This window comes from Diadema setosum, chromosome 12, assembly GCF_964275005.1.
Source record: "Diadema setosum chromosome 12, eeDiaSeto1, whole genome shotgun sequence".
Taxonomy (NCBI): domain Eukaryota; kingdom Metazoa; phylum Echinodermata; class Echinoidea; order Diadematoida; family Diadematidae; genus Diadema; species Diadema setosum.
In genome coordinates, this window is record NC_092696.1 from 1,988,008 (window position 1) to 2,013,480 (window position 25,473).

At 37.3% G+C, this 25,473-nt stretch overlaps 1 protein-coding gene across 1 annotated transcript; it reads right to left on the reverse strand.

Annotated features, from left to right (window-relative positions):
* Window positions 1-3,461: 3,461 nt before the first annotated feature.
* LOC140236178 (gamma-butyrobetaine dioxygenase-like) lies at window positions 3,462-16,403 on the reverse strand. Its single transcript, XM_072316144.1, has 8 exons — window positions 16,285-16,403; window positions 14,691-14,828; window positions 12,234-12,527; window positions 9,593-9,843; window positions 7,521-7,626; window positions 5,982-6,181; window positions 4,294-4,460; window positions 3,462-3,712 (listed from the first exon to the last, which is right to left on the reverse strand). Exons 2-8 carry the CDS (start codon window positions 14,811-14,813, stop codon window positions 3,531-3,533), a joined length of 1,323 nt encoding a protein of 440 aa, XP_072172245.1. The 5' UTR covers window positions 14,814-14,828; window positions 16,285-16,403; the 3' UTR covers window positions 3,462-3,530.
* Window positions 16,404-25,473: the final 9,070 nt, after the last annotated feature.

Here is a 25,473-nt window from a genome sequence, read left to right on the forward strand (position 1 = left end):
AAACTGTAGTCATGTTCATAAAGACTGGTGAACATATAAACAGCTATTGCAACTGATTGACAAATTGCCCTACATCGACGTTTCACTAATTTGAATAATATAAACAGCTACTACATGTACAGTAATAATGGTGACAAAATTGAATATTCATTATTGGACTGCAAAATATGCATTATAAGAACACAACTTTGACATCATAAATCAGGCTTAAAGAAAAGCCCACAACAGTACTGAAGGTTTCACTACATGTTTTGAAGGTGTGAAAAGATGGATGTGTCGGATATAGGCCCCAGCTGTCGACAGCAGTCTTCTCATCAATATGATGTGTACAAACAAGACACAAATTTTCAGACAAAGCAAATCCTTTTACGAAATACATGCACATGGAACCAAAATAATACAATACTTTACAACATTTCATCACATACTGTACGCCTACATTCAATAATTTGGCTTGCTGAACTAGTCATATAACATGTCTCATCTTGATTTCATTGCCTAGAAAAAAAAAAAAAGGAATTAAATGTACTAGGTATATTTCTATCACAAAAAAAAAAGAAAAGAAGAAAGTACACAGATGCATGCACTGATACCATTACAACATTCCCCCTTGTATAGATTTCAACAACAAACAGATATATGCAATGAAAACTGCTCACAATGAAACAAGTCTCCTGTGGCTAGCAAAGGAAACATTTAACAGAGGAAAACAAAACAAATTGATGTTCTAATGCCTTCCTGTGGTAAAATGACAGAAGAAAATATTTGTATGGTGAGTGTGATATTACACACAAAACACTTATGAACACTGGACACGATGTGTCACTATATAAACAGTTATACAGAGAGTCTCTCCAACTTAATAAAGGTTATGCTTTAATAGTTGGCATAAGAGATAGTATTTGGGTTTGCATTGAGTTTTCCCAGTTGGGGAAAAAAAATCATGTGAAATTGTAATGTACAAATGCTTTGAATATGTACAAGATTTCTACCAGTATTCAACATGTCACAGAATATTTTGAGCAGTGTGCTGATGCTCTTTATTCCAAGAAAGGTGTTATGAGTCAGCTCTGCATACTTTTCACTATTTAACTCTACTCTCAAGCTTAAAGGGGAAGGCTAGTAACTGATCAGTGGGAATCAGTGGAAATGCTGGGAGATGATTGTTCCAATCCTTATGGGATTCATTCAAGAGTTCATTGTATATCTATTGTTGTGTGAAAATGATTTGCTTCAGAACGGTCTCATATTCAAGTAATGTGCAGATTAATGCTCCGTCACTGACCAGGGACGCTAACCTGGAAGCATTAAACTGCACATTACTTGAATATGAGACCATTCTGAAGCAAATCATTTTCACACAACAATAGATATACAATGAACTCTTGAATGAATCCCATAAGGATTGAAACAATCATCTCCCAGCATTTCCACTGATTCCCACTGATCAGTTACTAGCCTTCCCCTTTAAATTTAACAACCTCGGTATAGTAGTAAAGCACACTTATACGTGTAAATGCAAAATATGAGAACAATCTCGTGCAATACATGTTTGTGCAGTATCAGAAAAATGCTACCATGCCACTCTCTAGAACGAAAGTACAATTTGTAGCTAAAACTTTTGAAATGAGCATCTACATGTACAATCATATCTGTCAGTAGTTCTGGAAAGATATTTGGTTTTGCTGATACAATCTGACCATGCTCCAACTCTTTTTGGATTACCCATCACTTTTTATTGTGGAATAATATATCAAATATGAATACTGAATTGTTCTCCTTGGGCTACAAGCTGAAATCTACATAATACTTGCATTACTGCAATACAAGGTACATATCCTATAAATGAAGGCTTTGGTAACCAGACTACACTACAGCAGTTTATCAAAGACATTAGTACAGTATAACTTGCATTGAAACATATCACACACAAAACCAGAGACATAGCACAGAGTATCCCCATTAGGTCAGGCCCTTACGGCTTTATCCTAACTTTTTTTTATTCATAATTTTTGCCTAAATGCATGAGACAATTTGCTAGACACACCCGAGACATATCAAGTTTGCTTCTTGTCATGTTTACAATTTACAATTTTTATACCACAACAGATCAATAATACTTAATTTCATTTATTCTTTACGAGCCCCGGACGTTTGTAGCTTACACTCTAACCCTCATCCAGAGAGATGCATTGATGTATTAGAATTCAACAGATGAGTGAACTGATTCGTTCATCAGTTGAATTCTAATGAATGATTTATTTATTCAGTCTTCACTTATTAAATTGCAAAAACACCTTGGGGGTGTTCACAAAGCCGTTCTTAAATTTAAGAAGGACTTAAGACTGACTAGTACTGGTGATCAGTTCCTGTGTGCTATCAGAATTGCAGTAATCAGCACAAGAACTGATCACCAGTCAGTCTTAAGTCCTTCTTAACTTTAAGAATGGCTTTTGTGAAACACCCCTCTGAGATCATAAACATACAACTACACAAATATTGTCGCTTCAAGGCAAGTTCTCTCCAAATCATAAATAGCCCAAACATTAGTTACAAACATTGCAATGTAATCACTCAGTTGCTTTCCTCACCTGCAGCAAGATCACGTTCACTCACTCCATTGCTTTATCACCACAGATAAGACACACACATAAAAACACATTCAGAACAATTGACAACATACTTGATAATGTCTTTTCCATATACTTCAGGAAGCTGGCTTAATAATGTACTTATAGTCATAGATATTTCACCCTCTATAAACATGTAATGGATCCAGGCCTGAAATTGTTTAAACACATGTGCATGTACAGTGTAACAGCTTCAATTTAGACTGTGTATGTAGTGTATTCTCTACATTGTTTTACTTTGTGCAGATTGAACTGAATTTATGTGAAGTGAATGAATTACTGTAAAACATAATATTTTTGTGGCATGAAATTTTCACGAATTGGAGCCAACGGCCGTTTCCCCGGCATGAAATTTTTGTGAGTTCCCTCTTACATTCAATGCATATAGTGTAGACAAGAACTTCCGCATGCACTTTAATTTCACGAATCTTGGCTCTTGCAAAATTCCCGAATTTAAAATGCACATGAACATTCCTCGTTTTACAGTATTCAGTTTGTCTACTTGGATATAGGTTGAATAAAATCTTAAATAAAAATTGGACACTGTGAAATTCAAGTCTTAATTGCTGCTCCTTACACAACAATACTACTCCTCTGCTGAATTTACAGAAATGGCAACGGCATAATTATTAAACTAACATACATAATGGGATATATCAATCTCTGATATGATACAATTTTTTTATATCTTTAATACCAACTTGGGAGTCCCTTTTAACAGCAATCTTTGGTTTATCCTGTTTTATCATAAATGAACAGCAGTGTATGGACAGCATATACAAAGGAAGTTGAAAATGATGACATTTTTATATACTAGTACTATGTCTTCTTCTAACTTTTTTATCAACGCATCCTCCTTGAGTGGTCAAACACTTAAAGGGAATGATAATTTGGCAAACCTTAAAAGCGTGGGATGCCGTGGACGTCTTCATAAATCAGTCTCATCTTAGATTTGATCTCATCCCAGTCCAGGTAGGCTCCTTCAAGGTGTCTCATCTTACTTTCCTCACCCTCCTGAACCTCCACCCGGAAACCATGGCGACCATGGAGGATGCGGCGGTTGTCAAACACTACCATCTCACCTACGTAGCACACAGAGGAGTTCAAATAAACAACAACAAAAAAACACCCCCCTAAACATGTATATATATATAATCATACACAAACCTAGTTTAAAACATACAGTACCACAAAAATCATAAAAGAAGGGGAGATATGCCATAATCACTTCATTCAGCTAAGTTTCAGGGGCTGGGTGAAATATTTACTGATGCATTATAAACTCAGTTCCTCATATATCTGGGCCAGTGTATTTTTTGGACAGATTTAGAGACACAAAGAAATTCCTGTAAACTATTTCTAGCTGCATAACAGTAAAAACATATTATTACAGTGCACTCACATGGTCTTGATGTACAGACATACATACTGTTTTTTATTGTGCATAGAGCAAATCCTGCAATGAGCAACAAAGACTCCGCCTGCAAACTTACAAACTTTGATGAAAATCTTGATGAAGTTTAAATCAACAAATTATAACATCCTCAAAATCTACCCAATACATGGCATTGGTTCTTTTACATGGTAGAGGAAGAGATAAGAGAATAACAGTAGAACATATGTACAGAAATATTACTGAGATGACGGGAGGACTGTGACTAACCTTTCTGAAGCTTGTAGTTTATGAAGTTGTCCTCGCTGTACATGGTGCGGTGGAACGTCTTGAGAGCTCTGTAGCCATCTTGGACTTGCTCCACAGGCAGCGACCAGTATGGGGCACGCACGCCGTCATTGTAGTTGATGCCCTTGAAATTTCCCTCTTCATCAAATCTAAATGTTTCAAAATTATCAAATAATTAATTATTACTATCACTGTCATCTATTTCGCATTTTCAAAGGACCATACAGTAGTCACAAAAACACAAGCATAGTACGCAAGTATAAGAAATAAGGCTTCCCTAAGTTGTGGAGCAGGAATAAGCAAATCACGATTTAACCCGTTCCTTACGGGAACCTGGTTTACCAGGTTCCCGTGGGAGCAACTGATATACGGGAACCTGGTTTACCAGGTTCCGAAAATGAAGACAAGGGTGCCTGCTTCAGTGGCCTGAATTCATGTTTCTTTGTGTTAAAATGCTCAGAAAAGTGGACTTGATAAAAAGATCAGAGTTTATTCTGTCAGGATTTGTTCTCCTGCTGTTTAAAAAAAGGGGGTTTTACAGTATTATGTACCTTTTCCTGATTTAGTTTTTTGCTTGTTCTGCTGTAAACTAGTACGAACATGTACATAATGATCAAGGCTGAGATCAGTTAGAAATGCGGGTTCGCTGACCCCAGTCACCTCATTCAGGTACCTGGTTTTGTGTAAAACAAAAGATTCTGAGAGCTCATCAGCGCACGCTCTATTCATACCTCGAACCCGATCGATATTTCCATTGTTCACGGGCACATGTAGTTGACCGTAGAAAGGGGGACACAATGAACCGCTTGACTGCATTCACACAGCTGGATTACCAACCTGTGTGCCCCTCTGTCGACGGGCGAAAAGAATCTCGTTTGGGGGCATTAAAGGCACTCAGAGAATTGCGGAAGGAACGGGTTAATACTGCCCTTAAGTCTTTCCGACCTACATAAGGAAGCACAACATGAAAGAACTGAAGCAAAGAAAATTATTGTAACAATCATAATAAATTTAGATTGAGCACACCAAGCAAATCATTGTATTTGAGGAGAGAATGTCAGAGTAAATCAGTGAAAATCAATCAACATATCTGTGAAATTCTTAAAATTAGCAGAAAAAAAAAAGATATTCACCCCATTCAAATGTCAAAATGTCTTGCAACATGGCTTCATATTTGGACAGTACTGTGCAAGAGGCCTGTCTGGTCACTCACATGACCATCTGCTATGTTGCTGTATCTAATCATTTGTAATAAACACAAAATGGCCTACATACATATGTACAAGTGCACTTTTCACTTTTGTTTATGACTAAAAACAATGGACAATGCTGTTTCAATAACATTTCTCTATTCAGGGTCATATATGTAATTAATGTGTTGCTGCACAACTTCACCTCTGTACTGACAATACCAATAAACATGAATTTGAATACAGCGGACTCCTGTTCAATAACAAAGTCCTTGGGACTGGCGGTTCTCTTTCATTATATCAACATTTTGTCTCAACCGAACAAATAAACAATAAATATACATAGAGGGGATAATCTTGCAGCCTAAATTTTTACTTTGTTGTATTAAAGTGGAACTTCGTTATGACCATGTTTGTTATAACGGGAGTGCACTGTAGTGAGTTGTAGTAGTTGTTTGCAAATGGTTTGGTGGAATTTACTCAAACAAAGATCTCCTCGTCATCACATGGTAAGGGATGTACTCCTCCCCGACTGTCCGGAAGTCAATCTTCATCGTCTTCAGGATCTCAAACATTCTAGGATCCTCTTGCTTTATCACTTCAGCCATGCGCAGACCATCCACAAACTGATTGTCGCCACCTTCAGACTCAACTTGCTTTATGCAATGCAGCATCTGTACCTGAAGTTAAAGACCGAGAATCCGGTTTGCATAATGACTTCAAAAATATTGACACACAGTAACACCCATCCCAAACAAACAAAACATGAATGACTAAATTCAACAAAAATCACACCATTCAAATATCAAAAAAGACATAGAAAATTTCTCAACCCAGCGTGAGCTGAAGTACCACTATACTACACATTTTTTTCTTTGGGACAGTGACTGTATTTAGTACCTCATCAATCTGAAAAAAAAAAAAAAAAAACTATTGCTTGGACTGAAAATATGTATCCCCAATGTTGATACACGTATCAGCTGCTCTCTAGATAATGTAACAATGGATATTTTTCGCACAAGGAATTTTTCACTCTCAGCCTAGTAACATAAATTTTGTGTATATGATCCCACAGCATCAAGACATTAATTTGTGGAACATATAAACAAGCAAAAAATATTTGTGTGCTTTTATTTCACACTAGTTTCTGGTCCCACAAAATGCACAAAAACATCCACTTTTCTAGCACTCAACTGAAGAATATTATTTATCTTTTATTCAGTTCCCACATCAGTTCTTACAGAACTACATGATTGTTTAACAATCTTCTTTGCTCTCTTTTCTTGAGTACCAATATGTCCTATGAATAAACAAACAGACTCGGTAAATCAGACATAACGTCATGTGACTTAAAGAAGGCTTACAATATCATTAGTCTTCTATCCAGCTCCGTACTTAAAGCAGTTCAATGTTAAACTACTGTAACAAAGTGATGTCACGATGTAAGTCATGATGGTGCATGTACGCACGTTGTATTAGAGTATCTGGATACGGACGGGGCATACGTTTAGACTCATGCATTATGGATAAAAGTCTGTATGAGTACTGAGTAAGGGGCAGTTGTTCTAGCCACGTCTGGGAAAGAACTGCGTGTGGGGAGTCAGTACAAGCAGTCGGTTACATTGTAAAGGGCTGCGGGCAACTTCGTCGTATACTTTCCTTCATTTTATTCGTCAAGCTTCCAAGAATAAAGGCAAGTGAAGCACTTGTGTCATTACAACTCAATTACCGTGGCAATAACCAGTGTATTTATTTGTACTTTCTGGTCCGTACGAATGCGGTGATGAGAGGGACATGAGAGCCCCGACAACGACCCACAACGGCCCCGGTTGTGTTACACTACCATGAAAGTTTGTCTGCTTTACTGTTCTCTCATACAAGTCAAATGTTTGTTGTTGGTTTTTTTCTTCTTCTTTTTGATGAAACTGTCAAAATTATTTAATGTTTATTCAAACAAATAAAAGAATTATTAATGGTTTGTTTAATTGTTTTTTGAAGGTATGACAAAACTTTGCTTACCCCTGGAGTGTAGTAGAAACCAGGTAAATCATTGTGCATACCAAGCGCATTCCCAGTGTAGGCCAAACTACAGGCATCGTACATTGTTATGACGTTGAAAACATTTCTGTACGAACAAAAAGTAAGAGACAGATCACAAAAAGAAAAGGTAAGTAGATAGATGGATAGATAGATAGATAGATAGATAGATAGATAGATAGATAGATAAATAGATAGATAAATAAATAAATAAATAAATAAATAAATAAATAAATAAATAAATAAATAAATAAAAAGATTCCAGCATGATGTCACCCGCAGCAGTGCCTGTATGTCACGTAATAATTGTGGCCACTGGACATTAGATTGATACTCACTGCTGTGGGGTTTATGGATATCACTATCATCATCATATATGCTTTAAGTAGAAAAACTACATTCCAGTTTTTCATAAATGAGAAATGAAATTAACAATTTCCGGAGTAATTTGCTGTTGATATTATCATCTAATTCTCATTAACTCTTTCATAGCAACTCTTGATTTTACTGGATATCCTGCAGTTAGGAAAGATAAGATAGAATGGGTAAAACTTATTAAATCAGAAACACATTCAAAAAAGAAAATTGCCATGCACAGATTTCTGGAGGGGGGGGGGGGGGGGAGAGGAATATATGTAAACAACATAAGGATCACTGATAAAAAAAAAAACATTTGTCATTTCGTCGCCGGTCACACAAACTGACGAATCCCTCAGGTTTGCGTAAGAATGACAATTCCAGAAAATCGCGTTTGAAGTTAACCCATTTTTGACTTATGGTTGCCACACTTTCATGTCTATAATTTCCAATTATTTTTGTAGTACATCAGACTTCAATTCTTGCTCTAACTTGTGAAGTTTTTATCGAATTGTATTGTTAACAAATAAGCGGGAAATCGTCAAAGAGCTACATGCATGTATTTTCGGTCTGCAAAGAACGTTGCCATTTTCCATGTGTGCCCATATGCACATGTACATTGAGCGTTGTCATTGTCAACGCATGTATTACATAGTACGCGCACTGTGCGCATGGTTAATGAACTGTGGAATCTCAAAAACTACACGCAAGTCAATGCGCACTGATTCGTCGGTTCGCCCGATTGTTTCGAATCGCCCGATTGTTTAACACACGCGTCTATGGGGAAAACAAATAATTTTCACAAATGGAATTACATACTTCTACAAAAGTGATAACTACGTAAAAATTACACCGAATTACACACTAAGAATTTCAGAATAATGTAGTATGAAATGTCTACTATCGAAATGATTGAAAATCTCAAAATCGAAAATTTGACCCAAAATCGAGTGATTCGTCGGTTCGTGTGACCGGCGACGATTTTGAGGTTAAATATCAGAATTTTTATGCAACCAAAATAAATGAAAAATGGTTTATTGCCAAAACAGAGCTAAAATGAATGAAAAGTTTTCAATCTAACTATGTATATTACAACAAAAGCAAGGAATGAATGATGAAATCCTCACATGATGATATGGCATCAAACCATGAAAATATAAGGGTGTCTTGGACTTCATAAGTTTACAAAATATTGACAGAAGAATGCTGAAAAATGAACTATTACAGAATTATAAATATCTGCGCAAAGTGTCCTAATCTAAGGAGAAACTGTGTGTGTTTAAAGACAGCCTGTTATCAAACACACTGAGAAAGTTTGTTTGTTTGTTTTTTTTTTTTTAGAGCCACCATACAGCACACTTGTGCCCCAGTGTGTTCAAACCTGCTGACAAGCAGTCGCAGGGCTCAGCAGCAGCTTTCTCCAGAGGCCGGTTCAGGCAATTATAATCTTTAAATCTGAAATTTTGGTGGCCCCCTAAAAATAAATGTATTGATCCAAAGTAAAATATACAAACAAGGTAATCTATTCTGAAACCTAAAAGCCTCATTGGGTCACCAAAAGATAGTCTTTTTGGAATTTTGGTGGCCTGACATATTAGTGGCCCTGGGACACTACGTCATTTACCATGTTGAGCCCTGACAAGCTGCAATTTTTCTGACTCTGTTTGTTATCACCTTTTTGATTAAAACATACTTACCCGTATATGGTGGTCCTGATCCATGCTATGCGTTTACAGATCTTGTCGACCACACCCTCTTCCCCCCGCGTTTCCTTCAGGAGGGTGATCCCATCTGTCATGAGGCTCGCCAGCCAGTCGTACAGCGCCTTGTCGTCTTCCATTACATCATCATACTTGAAGACAGGGATGTCAGCAGCCTTCTCGCTACCCCAGGATTTCTTTGTCAGCGATGCAAGCGGGTCGTACGGCTTCTTGCCAAACTCATGTCTCTGGGTGGTGAGAAGAGAGACAGAAAGTAAGACAGAGAAGAGAAGAAAGAGGGATGGAGAGAGAGGGTAAAGATAAAATAAAAGGAAGAAGGGTAGAGAGGAGAGGAGAGAGAGAGAAGGGGAAAATGACCCAGAGGTGAAGTGAGAGGGGAAGGCAGACGAAAAGAATGAAATTGATTCAAAACTCATCAGAGATTGACATTCAAAAAAAATTGTCTTCACAAGAGGACTTGTAATGATTATGCTACAAATTAGGAAATGTTAACCCATTGGGCATGCTGCATAATTTTAATTTCAGAAGGAAATGACCAACTATACTGGATGATCAGAAAAACATTTTCCACATGATGAAACAACAAAATGTGACCCGCTACAACAAAATGATCCTAAAGTCGGGTGAGGCCGATTATTTGAAAATTGCATGACACAATTTCCTAATCTTTCTGCTTTAAATTGATATATAACACATCTTATAAAAATAATCGGCTGTGGAGTTATCGGTGTTTAAAAGAGAGCATGTCGAGACGTCTGGGAAATCACTGTTTCGAGAAAAGCACCCTAAAAGATCTCCTTGCGACGCAATCGAGATCAAGGGACACGCAAGTCAGTATTCACCTCCGGACAATAGAAGGTAAGCCCTAGCAACCCCCGAAATGCTCATTCAAACACAGCGTCGGCGGTCTCCTCACCGACCAATCAGTGACCAGGATGCCAGGAGAAGCGGCTGGGCAAGGCGCACCCTGCCAGCACGCACCAGTCGACTAGGCAGTGTGCGAGCTTCACGCTTCGGTTAGCGGCAAGCAGCAAACTGACCAATGAGATCACTCTGGTCGTTGTTAGGGGCGGAGCCTATCTGTGGCGCTCAATCCAAATGTTCGAACCAGTTTCTGCTTCGTTGAAACGCCAAAAAACATGGCCTAGAAAAACGCTATTTTTTGGTCTTTCCTTTCATAATTTTGCTTCAAAATTTCGACAGACGATAGAAGACATGTCAGACTCTAATAATATGTCTAATTCAGAAAATCGTAAGTTTTGACCAATTTTGATGCTCTGACTTCAAATTCGATTTTCACGGCTTTGACCGTGCGCGACTTTAGGACCATTTTGTTGTAGCGGGTCACAAATATTCATTTGAATCCAACGTGCAATGTATTCATACCTGAGTAATTATCTCTCCCTGCAGACTTATTCATACAGTTTTTGTGACTTTTTTTTTAAATTTCACTGGTCCACAAAAGAAACCAAAATAAAACTAGAAATGTCGCTACGGCGACTGCTGTATGCCTCCGCCATAATGCATGGTTCTCCTAATAGGTCTATAGTACAATGTCTTGACAATGTGTGATGACAGTTTCACACAATTGGCAAAATATTAAAATGACAGGTTTGCCACAAATGTGCTGAATGTTCACTTTCCTAGAACTAGGTTCAATTGGATGAATGATTAAAACGTCAGAGTGCAGGTATTTGGGGGAACTGATGATTTTTACTTGACTTTTGACCTTTTTATAAGTTTATGAATTGAGTAATTTTCAAAGCATTGAGAAATTCAGTATCAAATGGTAAAATAATATTATCTAAACCTGGCCTTTGACTTTTGACCTCACAGTTCCCAAGAGAATCACTGTTAGGTAGAACATGCATAAATAGGTAAGTTTCATGATAATACCTCGAGTTACTTTTGAGATATGGAGGAAGAAGTGCAATTTAGCACTTTCACTTGACCTTTGACCTTTTGACCTTTGACCTTTTGGCAAGAAACGTCCCACAGAATATATATTGGGTTATACATGCATACATAAAGTTTTAAAAAATCCTTCAGGCATTGCATAAATGTAAGGAAAGTAGTGATATTTTGAGGAGTTGACCTTGACCTTTGACCCCCTGACCTTTGACCCATGACCCCCAACTTCCCTAGATAATCACTGCCAATCGGTACATGCATACATACTAAGTTCCATGAAGATACCTTGAACCATTTGCGAGATATGGAGAAAAACATGAAATTTCAACCTTTTTTTCACAAAATGACCTGTGACCTTTGACCTTTGACCCCGTGACCCTAAAATCCAAACAAAGTATTATCCCCCCAGGATATACCCTCATACCAATTTTGATGCAAAACCACCTCACGGTTCTTGAGATATCGACAAAAACAAAACAGGACGGACGTACGGACAACCCGAAAACATAATGCCTCCGGCCACTTCGTTGGCGGAGGCATAATCAATGGGATTTTGTTATCATCAGGGTTGCACACTAACCCATTTCTTCTACTGGACCAACCTGTCTCTCATCAGATATGACTATGATATGTTTGGCTGTAAGCCCCCATTAACTGAAGCGCACACAGACAAAGTCACATCCTGGTTACCATGGAAACCACCAACCTTTAGCCAATCAGCAGGAAAAGGGCTGGAATGTCCATTTGGCCAAGAAACCTGAATGGCCTCCCCATTACCAACAATGGAATGTCCAGTGGGCAGGACATCTGGATCGACATCGGCCATGAGAACTGCCCGTTGGTAGGAGCCGGTGTGGTAGCAGTCTGCACAGCGGCAGTTATCGAAGAGAAAGACGTATGGAAAACGGGCTGTGTGGCCGTCAGCCCATCTGACTTCATACCAAGCCTTATCATCGCATCGTTCAACACTTGTGATGACATCGCCCATACGAGAAGATGCCTATGAAACGTGCATTCAGAACAAAACAAAAAAACCCTAGATTAAGAATTACATCATCAGTAAAACACCAGTTATACTTCTGTGACTATTCTAAGAGTGGGCAATTGGCGAGGGTAAAATCAAAATTTGATTGTTAACTAAGGAAATTCACTCCTAATAGACATGCATGTTATTTACCAATCTAACCAGACCTGTAAATAGATACCGTGTTGGGAGTATGATCCAGAGAATGAAATGTATGCAGTGCGTGTGTCTGATTACAATAAAACAGATAGTACATGTGGCCATACCAGCAAAACTACACGTTGTACATGCTCAACTTGCAGATCTATAAAATAGTTTATCACCACAAAATCTACACCTCTGTTACCAGACCTGCCAGTTTGGTCATAATAACCCTAGAGATCATTACTCTTTCAAAAATTATAAACAGAATGTTATATAATTTCTATCTATAGATCAATATCAATTTCTTGAGCACATGGTTACCTTTTAAGTCGGATGCCCTAAAAAGCAAAAAGCAGTACTTAGCATGTATGTATACATCATACTTTATTTTCAAACTACAAAAGCACTTGAAGAGCGCAGACCTCCACACGGAAGCTGATTTCCACCCATTTAGTCCATGGGCCAAGACCCGAAAAATGGGTTGTTGGTACCATATGAGGTGGCACAACCTTTTTGGTGTCATTTTGTTAGTCGGGCATAGATATGCTTATCAAGCTATGATAGCATTTCCAAATGAGTAGCTTAGTCATAATAAATGAATTTTTAACCAATTTGGTCTCGTATTTATCCCTATACTTCTGAATCGAAACTAAACCGCTATACAAAGAAGAGCACTGCCTTCTGTATGTCCACAGGTGTTCTGTTGTAAACGCGGTGCGCTTAGTCTTCATTCAAGGCAGCGAAGGGAATATCCAAAGAGTTATGATGTCCACAGCTGTCACGCGGTGCGCTTAGTTCTTTATCTAGACCAATGTACCGTTATCATAACTAAAGTTCCTCATAAAAGGGATTATCTATACTGTTTTTATACTACCCTATCAACAAATACATCAGTTTTAAACAAAAATCACTCTGTTCATTTACGATATCATTCATTATAATGTATCGTAGTGTACCGGTACATTGTTTTTGCATTATCTTATATTGTTGGAGGGAAATAAAGCGACATTGGCGTGGTATCAGCGTTTTCACCGTAGCGTTTTCACCGGAAAATGATAAATGATTGAAAAATACAGTAAAATTCACTAGGAATTGCTTTTGTTGTTGTTGTTATTAGATAAAAGGATATACACTGTATCATACGCGTTGGATATTCCCTTCGCCGTCTAGAATAAAGACTAAGCGCTGTGGACATCATAACCTTTGGATATTCCCTTCGCTGCCTTGAATAAAGACTAAGCGCACCGCGTTTACAACGGAACACCTGTGAACATGCCATAGAGCTGCATTTTACAGCTCTATGGAACATACAGAAGACAGTGCTCTTCTTTGTATGGCGGTTAGTTTCGATTCAGAAGTATAGGGATATAACAACGAGACCAAATTGGTTAAAAATTCATTTACTATGACTAAGCTACTCATTTGGAAATGCTATCATATCTTGATAAGCAAATCTATGCCCGACAAACAAAATGACACCAAAAAGGTTTTGCCACCTCAGATGGTACCAATATCTGGCCTGGCCCATGGACTAATTATACAAGCATGCTGAAACCAGCCCATTTCCCAATATAGAGAAGCCTTTTGTTTATGCCATCAGCTTCCAGCTTCCAGGGCATATGTATGATGCAATCGTCAAATACGCACAGCTTGAACTCAAGTTCAGTGACCCTATGCCAAAAGCTAGAAAATCCTCTAAAAATCCATAAAAATATTCTCGGATGACTATGAAAATCTAATCATCTGTTCCTTGTGTCATTATCAACTTTCTCTGTAAGTTTCATTTAAATCCCTTCTCAACTTTTTGAGTTACTCTGCAAACACACAAACAAACCAATGCCAACAAAAAACATCTAACCTCCTCCCTTGATGTAGGTAATGATGAGATGACAGCAAGTTAGTTGTCATAATTAGAAACCAGATCAATAACATTCTTGATGGTACAGAGACCTGCGCACTATCACTCTCTTGAGAACCACTCACACCGAGATTTACCTGAGCATGTTGCAGTCGATGACACGCTCTCACCAAGCTTGGCTTTTGAGTCAGATGCCTGTTGCCATTGGCAACAAAGCCTTGGGCGACGCCTCTCAACATCTTGCAAGATCTGGCTAACATGGTGACGGCAGCTTGCTGAAAAACAAGCAAGTACACTTGAAATTTCAAACTTAATTCTAAAAGCTGAGAGATTAAAAAGAACAAACTAGGCCTACCGGTACATTTTTAGTGCAAACAAGCTTCCTCCACAAAGGTAGGACATCAAAACTTCTTAAACTAGACTTACAAATTTGTCAAGACTGACAAATTAAGTGATCTGTTCAATCTGTTTGGGGGACAATTTGCCATACCATGATATACTTTTTACTATGTTCATCAAAAAACAGATTGGATGCTACAGTACCTCACAGCTTGTCTGCCATTGGCATTAGAGACGTGTAAAACTAAAAGCGTCATGTTGTAAGTTTCGCTTCAACAGATTTTTTTTTTTTTCCACAGTGATCATATTGAAAAAAGAAAAGAAAACCTGTTGACCCTAATTTGTCGTGTTCTGTATTGAAATAGTCACAGGAAGATACAGGGGGAAGAATATCACTACCTAATATCATGTTCTTCTTCATATCGCCATGGAAGTCAGGGATACTGTACTCATAACACAAGCCTAATAAGACAGGTCTATAAATTCAAGATCTCTGAGGTGAGTTAGTAGACAAAACAACTAGGCTAGGGTTAGTAGGGAGGTAAACAGGAAAAGCTGACATTTTAATGGTAGCAGAATCAAGAAAAATAGGATATAGGACCTAGTTTAATGTATATAGTCAGCTGGCAGTCAAGGACGAGATTCACAAAATTAGATAGTGTAGGAGATCGGAGAAGGATCAAGACTAAGAGAATGTTATTACAGTCACATTGTATAGCTTGGTTAGGATTCAGGAATCAATCAAATTGTCCATTTTCAAAGTGACAATGTTAAACCTGCTGTGTGACTGTTGTGGACTCCTCTTCATGTTCATCCTCATTCTGTAACAGGCAACTAAAAATCTAACACGTTAGTAGTAGGCCCCTAACTTTTCTATGAAGGATCATAATGGTCACAGCGAAATGTTGTTTGATTAACGAGTATTAACGTAAACTGAGCATCAGCTGAGAGATAGTATCTTTCATTGCTTTGATCTAGTAAATTGTAATGTCTTGAGCTGTAACAGACAATCTATTTCGCTTGAATGATATGGTGACATTGACATTACAATTGGTAAACAATTTTTGTGCATTGCCATTGCATTGATCAGTGATGATGACAAAATATCTTCCTTCTATTCTCTAACACGTGTTAAGAATAATCTCTTAACATCAATTGGTTAATCCTATGATAGCTAAATCTTACGTTTAGCCTGTACGGCTGTGCTGAAATAAGAAACATGAATAATTTAACCCCCTAAAACCCAGGTACCGTACCAGGATTGCCAAATCTTAGCTGTTGACAGCTCTCGTTAAACCTGCCATGCACTGATGCATGCAGTTCCCGTTAAGCATTAAATAATGACAACCAGAACTGCCGCTGATTCAATAGTCGTAATCCTTGGAGACTGACCTCAATCCGTCTGCAGTTAGAATGGCTTCTTCGACGAAATCACACGCTATTTAACTAACATTCGACAAATATTCTGCCCCGTTTCACCGATGCACCACTAGTTTACGGCTACGTTTGCATTTGTTTTGATCTGGCTCCACATACATGTACACTTCGAGAAGGGAAGAATCACGCGTCGCGCGGTCGCTGAATGACAACCGAACCATTACACTATACGTACCACAATCCGCTGCTGCTGCCGCTTGCTGTATTGTTTGGGGTGGGGGGGGGGGGGGGGAGGGGGGGGAGGGGGGGGGGAGGGGCTAGCTAGCAAGGCTGGAGAGCTAGGCCATAGAGAGGCGGGGTTCCTAGTACTCGTTTGTCATGGCAGTGAACACCGGCACTGCCCACTTGTAACGTTGAGGGCAGCGTCATCAATTTCTACGACCTAGTACACAGTACAATGTACACTGTCTTGTGAGATGAAAATCTGGAGGGTAGTTCCCACTATTCCAATATGTTAGAAAGTTATCACTTTCTTTGGACATTCACGCAAGGAATGATTGTTTTTCGGACGATATGCATTATTTGGACACATGGCCTTGAATCTAAAATGAATATAAATCGTACTTTAAACATGAAGGCATTCTCAATTTAATCCGTGCATTATTGAAATAGACTAGTCTAGCTGTTCTTTCACGTTTCTCAAAGGAATAATAAAATTGTTTTATCTCATTTTCTATATCTATCTTGCTTCCGATTTCTGTCGTTATTGCAAGGTTTCAAGGAAATGTTGTTATGTGTAAACATTCTGTCATGTGTAACCATTTTCGTTGTGAAACCCGTTTTACCTCTTTTTCGTCAACCTCATTGCCATGTTATGCCGCAGTGGCTGGATCCAGTCAAAAATCTGCAATAGAAGAGTTTGGACACAAAATAAACTAAGAACCTTTGTAAACTGCTAGCACTTAGTACCCATCTCCCCCCCCCCCCCAAAAAAAAGGTTTGAAATGATACGTACTTGTTGGAAACCAAACAATATTATTCTTGAAGCTGTGTCCAAGAATAACTGTTCGTATAATTTCTGTTTGTATTTTAGCAGGTTAAATCATGGTGTTTCGTTTTGTTTTGTTTTGTTTTGCAATCAAATTCTCCAATATTTTTCAGAGAGGTGCCCAAAGAGTGGCTCCAAAACTATTTTCAAGCGCGTGATATTGTTTAGAGTTCAGTATGTTTTTTCACGTTCAATTAAACTTAATCGTATGTTTCACAGAACCTGAAGTGGGCCATCCGTCTTTTTTTTATTCATGTATGATTATTTTATGTATTGCTCTGTGCATTTTTTAAGTGAAATGGCATGGAAAATGAATAAACAACCAAACAAACACACAAACATTATCTATCAGAAAACAAATCAATGCTGAATAGACAACAATGAATCGTTGCAGCCTTCAACCCATTTTTCATGGACAGTCAAATTTGTCTCTAGGACCACCTGTCTATAGCAACCACCTGGTGTATACGACCTCTTAAACAATTCTTTCCGAGTGAGAAAAAGGACGTTAAAAAAAAGTAACTTATCTATGGCGGCCATCTGTCTATATAACGGCCGCTTTTTTGGTCTCACTTGCATGGGTGGCCGCTGTAGACAGGTTTGACTGTATTAAACTCTTCCATGAAAACTGAGGTCCTGATACTATGTATAATTTTTCATTTACATCTACATTCCTTTTCTTATAAATGAACCTTCGAAATCATTTTTCTTTCAAACTTTACCCCTACATGTTTGTGTTCTTTGTCGTGAGTTTTTACTGTCTATATGAAAAAAAAAATATCACGTTGGTTTTGAGTGTAAGAGAGTTTTGGTTCCCATGGCACGCATTCAGAGCATCCAAACGAAGAGTTTAATTGCAGAAACAGACAAACGTTATTTTTTTAAAGGTTTACATGAAATAGAGAAAAAATACAATCTTTACAATGATACTGCACTCGGTACATAACAATGAATATTTTTGAAGATGATTACGACCTATAATCCAAATTATCACACATATTTAGACTATTTTCGTTGTTTTTCAGCGGCTAATCTAATATGAAATGATTTGTCAAATCGAAGCAAATGGATATGTCTCTTTAGCATTACACACTAATTAAGTATTTCACTCTTATTTATCAACTTTTCCTTGTATCACTGCCTAACTGCTTGATACGATCCGGTCTATAGAAGCGATTTATATCACATAACAAGGGGTTCAACGTGCTTCTTTGTGGTGACCACTTTGACAGGTTAATTTTTCGGGATAAATCATGTGAACATAGTCCGTGTAATTTTTCGCAGTTTTATAGCTATATATATATTTTTTTTAATTCAAGACAGTGGATATGGACCGAAGAACAGGAGAAAGGGTGGGTTGCACCCCCATCTTTTTGTACACTTTAAAACATGGAATGGTATTAAAGGGAAGATAAACCCAAAGAGCAATGTGGATTGAGTGAAAGCAGCAACATTAGTAGAACACATTAGTGAAAGTTTGAGGAAAATCGGACAATCGATGCAAAAGTTATGAATTTTTAAAGTTTTGGTGTTGGAACCGCTGGATGAGGAGACTACTAGAGGATATGACGTATGAGTGGACAACAATACAAAGAAAATATAAAGGAAATTCAATAAAAATTCACTTTTCTAGAATTATGAAAGAGCAATGGACCAACCTCTTTCAGAAAGCAGGGGGAATAATTGCTACCCTTCATTATGTCAAAATCAAGTTGATGGAATTTGTAATTTTCATGAAAAATTGATTTTTGTAGAATTTTCTTTATGTTTTCTTGGTATTGTTGTCCACTCATAATAACGTCATAACCTCTAGTAGTCTCCTCATCCAGCGGTTCCACCACCAAAACTTTAAAAATTCATAACTTTTGCATTGATTGTCCGATTGTCTTCAAACTTTCACTGATGTATTCTACCAATGTTGCTGCTTTCACTCAATCCACATTGCTCTTGGGGTTTATCTTCCCTTTAAATCCAACATTTTTAGTGTTGAATTTTACAACTACATAAGGTTCCAGGAGTGACGGATTTAGCATTTCACAGTGCAGCTTGTACCTTCCTATCGGTACAATAATTTTATAGGTACTGTACCGAAGCCCTCTTGAGACATCAAAAATGGTGTGGGTGCTTGTCATATCAGAGTAACAATAGATGAGCTTGATGCGCAGTCTGAATAGAATTTATGATGCGTTTTTACCTCTTGGTTAATGGTGTAAAGACCTAATGGCACGGAAAACTATCATTGATTGTTAATGTGAAAAGACGTGTTATTGTTAGCGGGACTATTTAGGTGTGACCTTAAACGACACCCTGACGTGGAACAATCACATTGCCAATGTAAAGGCCAAACTCTCTTCTGCGTTGTACTGCTTCAAGAGAATAAGGCCATATATTCCGCAAGACACCACCCTTGTTTTATACAAAGGGTTAATTCAGCTCCATTTGGATTATTGTTCAATTGTGTGGAGGAACGCCAGTAAAAGTCTAATAAATCAAATAAGACTAGTGTTTTGCAGAAGAGGGCTCTCCGCACCATTCTATTAGTAGATAATCGTTTCAGTAGTCGAGCCTTATATGAATTATCTTGCGTAGAAGCAATTATGAATCGTTGGGAAAAACACGCGGCAATATTTATCTTTAAATTATTACACCAGTTATTGCCATTATTTATCTGTAAAAAAGTAGTTATCAAAATAGATAAATATAATTTACGTAATTCACGTAATATCATCATACTTCCAAAACCCAGAACAAATTTTATGAAATTTGGATGCATTTATTCCAGTGTTAAAATATTCAATAGCCTCCCAGAAAATGTAAGAATACTAAGTAATTTGAAGGCTTTTGAAAGAATGTTAGAGTATGTGTTATAGTGTGGATTTCATAACTATGTTTGAGCTAATTTGTCTGAATTTACGTGAACTTGTTTGTGTCACCCTCTTTTGTAGCGTTTGTGTTTAGTGGTTACGTTTATATTCCTCTTCTTCTTTTTTTTTGTTCTTGGTATCTAGTTTCTGCTATATTGTAATGTATTTCATTATGTTATGCTTGTTGTTTTTTATGTGTTTTTTGTAATTGTTAATTTACTTTGATTGATTTGTTAACTGTTGTGTTATTTTTGTTGTTGCTGTAACACAGTACTCACGGCCTCTCTGAAAAACAGCCTCATCTGGCTGATCGAGGGCATTTTATCCCGTAATTAAATAAAATAAAACAAACAAAATAAAACAAACAAACTTTAATGTGCCTATATGGAGTGAGAGACGCGATATTTGACAGCCACAAACTATAGCCGGCTATTGTCAATCTTATGGATGGAATTCGGCTGAGGGTAGTGACGTCACAAAGCAAATTTTCTAATGGATAGGGTCTATGTGGTATTGTATAAATATTTTATTTTTTATGCTGTTGTTGCTGAGTTTTTGGCGCTTTTCTTTCAGAGTGTATAAGTACGCCAGAAACATTATGCCAGTAATTAGCTCATACTATTATTCTGGCACAACGGTAATAAAAAAAAAAATGACTTGTTTTCAAAGCGGCGTGATGCTATAAGCTTACCCGACGTAGCCATGGTAGCAATATTTATACAATTCATTTTCAAACAAGGAATGAACTTGCGTACGGCCCATATAGACCACGCAGGCGACGAGAATAGTCTGTTGATTGACACTTCGCAGTCTTCCATTTCAACGTGTTGTATTGGAACTCATGAATAACACGTTCTTCTCCTAACTCATTCTAATGGAACATTAATTTCCATACTGCAACTACATGTGTACATTTTTTTTTTTCAACATTGTCAAAACCACGGGCTAATCGCAGTCAGGCGAATGTGCTTATAGCAAGCCCATTTATGAGGATTACATGAATAATCATCACATCATCGATGCTTAATTATCTCAGTGAATCAACCCCCCCCCCCCCAAAAAAAAAAAAAAAAAAAAAACCGAAACACCCAACATACTTATTCTTATAATGACGTTTTCTATTGAAGCTTCGGAAAAACCAGCCTCGCATTATCCACTGTCCCCTCCAGTCTTTTGAACTTCAATCCTTTGATACCATGCTGGGAGAATAATTTGTGTCAATTTTTTTTTTCAGCGATCGACGGTTAAAGGAGACCTCCGGATGATTTTCAAATTTTTACATTTGAACATATATAAATTAGTTATACTGGGTACAGAGTGTCAGGATTTATAATGATTGGGATGAAAAATAAGAATGTTTTCGAAGTTTCTAACAAATTGCAATAAACAAGGATGATGACATGGCAGCCTCACCATAAGAATGCATGAGATGTGGCTCAAGGAAGCAGAACAAAGGAAGAAGGCATGCATGTATAGATTACACACAGGTGAACTTGCAAGCATGCGGTATTGTAATGGAATTACACTGCTACATTTCTGAGATGTGTGAGGCTCCTATGTCATCATCCTTGTTCAGTGTAATTTGTTTAAGGTTTTTGAAAGTATACTGTTTCTCTGCTCAAGAACCACAATAAATTCTACAAATCTATCGTGAAGCTGTTGATTTATGTACTACATGATGTGAAATGATGAAAATCGTCCGGAATGCCCCTTTAAGCTCTACCAACAGGTGTATTGAAACTGCCATTCCTATTTACAACCTATTGAATACAGAATCCCTGGAACTCAGGGATTGTGGTTACGAGGTGGTTAATTCTTTATTTTGTTTCTACATTGTGGGCGCTTCATCCGGACAATTTATTAAGGATTTGGTCTATACGCGCTCTAGTCTTTTTCACATCACCAAACCTAATGATTTTGCTTTTGCTGGACCAATATAGGACACGGTCCTCTCTAGATTTTAAAGAAAGCGACTGGCAAGAAAAGACTAAGCTACTCGGGAGTCATTCATGCAGAACGCCAAAAAGTCAATAAAAGAGATGCACACCTCGGATGGTTGGGACAGTTTTTTTTTTTTTTAATGTTTATTTTATATATTTTTTGAAAAATATTTTGTTTATGATAAGTGCGAAAAAAAATTAAAGTGGTGTCTAAAAATAAAATAATGAATAATGTTTGGTGTGAAATATTCGAGTTTTGAATGCAACGCCAAAAATTATGATAACAACAACAACAACATGGTTGGGTGGAATTCTCCCTAATGGTCGCCATGAACGGACGCACAAACGCGAACACATCCATCGCAACAAACACACACACGCACCACCACCTAGGTCTTCAACCCACACCAATACTATAGTAGTCCGTGGGCCAAGACCCGAATGGGTAATTGCTACCATCTGAGGCATATACAATGGCATATATCTAAGGATTATATTTAGCTATGATAGCATTTCCAGAGTAGTAGCTTAGTCATAGATTTCAGCCATTAACCCGACCAATACCAAATAGTTTTTGACGCTCTGTGACCAAAGACAGGCAGAGTGTGAACTTTGATAATCATGTATATTTCTGAGTCTTTGCGGATGCACCTGCGCAGTTTATACTGTGCTCCTCTAGTGGGATTCATTCCTTCTCTGTTGTTCATTGTTTATCTTATATTGGGCAAATCATGGTTCTCTATAACGTCATACCCTGAAAGGACACATAGAATGTTATGCTTCGTATAGATTATTGTTTTTGTTTTCTTTCTCCCTCTTCTCTCTCTCTCTCTCTCTCTCTCTCTCTCTCTCTCTCATTCAATGTGACTTCAATGTAACTTTTACAACAGAACACCAGTGGACATACAGAAGACAGGGCTCTTCTTTGTGTAGCGATTAGTCTCGATTCAGAACTATAGGGATATAAAAACGAGACCAAATTGGCTAAAAGTACATTTATTATGACTAAGCTACTCATTTGGAAATGCTATCACAGTTTGATAAGCATATCTATGTCCGACAAACAAAATGACACCAAAAAGGTTTTGCCACCACAGGTGGTACCAATATCTGGCCTGGAACATGGACTAAAGGAGCAACCCATCACCACCACACACACCCATGCCAGGAAAAGGACACACATTGCACACAGCACCATCACCACCAAAGGCCCCGAATAAAACCAACATGCATGCTCCATAAGGCTCCAAAAACCCCTCCCATGCACCCACCTCCATCACGGACCCGACAGAGAAAGTTCAAACAATAACAAAACACGTTCCCTTTTCAACATATACACACACATACACACACACATTCATACACTCAAACAATAGTTATATGCCAAAACACACACACACGCACACATATATATACACTCAAACAATGGTTCTTTAAAAAAAGCTCTAATAAATAAAAGTAAATAATGTATACAGTATTGTATTTTACCGATTGCCTGTATTCTCTTCTTCGTAATGTGAATTTTGAGCAAAAATATCAGGGTTAGGAAAATTAAAGCTGTAGCATGCATTAACAGTATATTTTCGTCCGGGAAACGCTCGGTATACAAACCCATGGCATGGTGATGTTTATTAAACAAAACGTGATTTGCAAAACAATTCTAGAAACAAGCATTTTCTTTTCAATCAACTTGAACGTCAGTGTAGATGTCTTGGACAACAAAGTTCAGCAACTTTCGTTTTTAATATTGATCAAACTTTAATGCGATGTTACACAGTGTTTTATGATTCATTTCCTCTTCACGTTCCGGCGTAATTGGATTTTTTAAAAAAAAGCATCCGAATGAAGACAAATATTCAACCGATCTATCACTGTTGTAAAAATAACACAATTTCTCATTTAGCTTCATATCCTTTAATAGCTTAAACACATTACTGGTTTTAACATTCTATATTACAGGCAAATTGACACATCTCTGTATAGAGAGCTAGCAGTGCAAAGCCGAAAATACTGTTGTAATCCAAGGTCGAAATTCCAATAGGCTATTTCACCATCAACACCAACAGGCCTGTTGATTTCAATAGGTATGTTGGTCCAAAAGAATATGCTATTAGAATTTTTTTTTTGTTGGTCCAATACAAATCCAATAGAAAGTCCTATAGGGACAATAGAATACCAATAGACAATTTCCTGTTGGTCCAACAGATTAGTTTTCCTGTTGGTTTAATAGAAAACCAACAGTAATCAACCTTAACCTAGATTTTACATTGCACATGCTACACCAAAAATAGATACGATTTATTCCTATTGACCAAAACTGAATATCTATTTCTTTTTTTTTAAGAGTGGTTACTAACTAGATCGCACTTTTATTATCAAATTATGAAAATACTACTTGATAGCATAAGTTAAAATTATGTACAACATAACAACGGTGTGAAATACAATTTCTAATAAAATTCAAAGTTTAAGTCGAGTGCTTTATTTCCCTTCAGGAGTTGTTACAAATGAGACTACACATTTACCATAAAATATGAAAACAGTTCTTGATAACAATAAAAGTTAAAATCATGTACAGCATATTGTGTGTAATACAATTTCTAATAAAGTTCAAAGTTTAATTTTGGCATGAATACTGAAGATGTTATTTTTTTTTTATTCCTTTGGTATTAGAATTTAAGATGAATATTCATGACCAATAAATAGAAACCAATAGAAACCAAGAAAACCATTAAAGACAAATAAAAACCAACAGAACCAGTAGAAAGAAAAACAATAGAAACCAATAGAAGGTAAAAACCCAACTGTCTAGTAGATATTTTTTTCAAGGGTTTCAAAAGAAATCCAATAGAAATCAATAGGGCCTACAGGATATGTTTGTTTTTGTTGGACTTGTTGGGATCTGATGGATGCAATCTGTTCTAATGGAATTGTACTGGTCTTTGTTAGCCTTTTTTTCTGTTGGTCCTAACAATGGGAATAGAAAACAATAGATTACCAATAGAAACCAAAAGACACCATTAGAACCAACCGAAATGTGTTGGTCTTATATGGGATTTTAAACCAAGGATATTATAAGCAATTCTCCATGGAACCATGCATGTGACCAACCTATCAAACATTAGACGAGTGCCTTATTTCCTTTCAGTGCGTATTTATAACAACAAGGATAGTGTTACTTTTGATAAAAACTATAAACAAGTACTATACTTTAACGAAATCGATAAGAAGCGCTTGTCAGGAAATGCGGCGTATGCTAACGCGTTTATATGCCATTAATAACGACCAGTGTTATCTTCTGCGGTGTAAAAACACCAATTTGACAATCTAACAATGCACTTTGAATTAAATT

What these genes read in the sequence shown, in the direction of transcription:
- LOC140236178 (XM_072316144.1), bottom strand. Translation starts at nt 14,813, where the DNA reads ATGTTAGCCAGATCTTGCAAGATGTTGAGAGGCGTCGCCCAAGGCTTT. An exon ending in ATCAGGACCACCATATACGG is followed by an intron (nt 7,627 to 9,592) that starts GTAAGTATGTTT and finishes TTGTTCGTACAG; the next exon opens with AAATGTTTTCAACGTCATAA. An exon ending in GTTTCTACTACACTCCAGGG is followed by an intron (nt 6,182 to 7,520) that starts GTAAGCAAAGTT and finishes CTTTAACTTCAG; the next exon opens with GTACAGATGCTGCATTGCAT.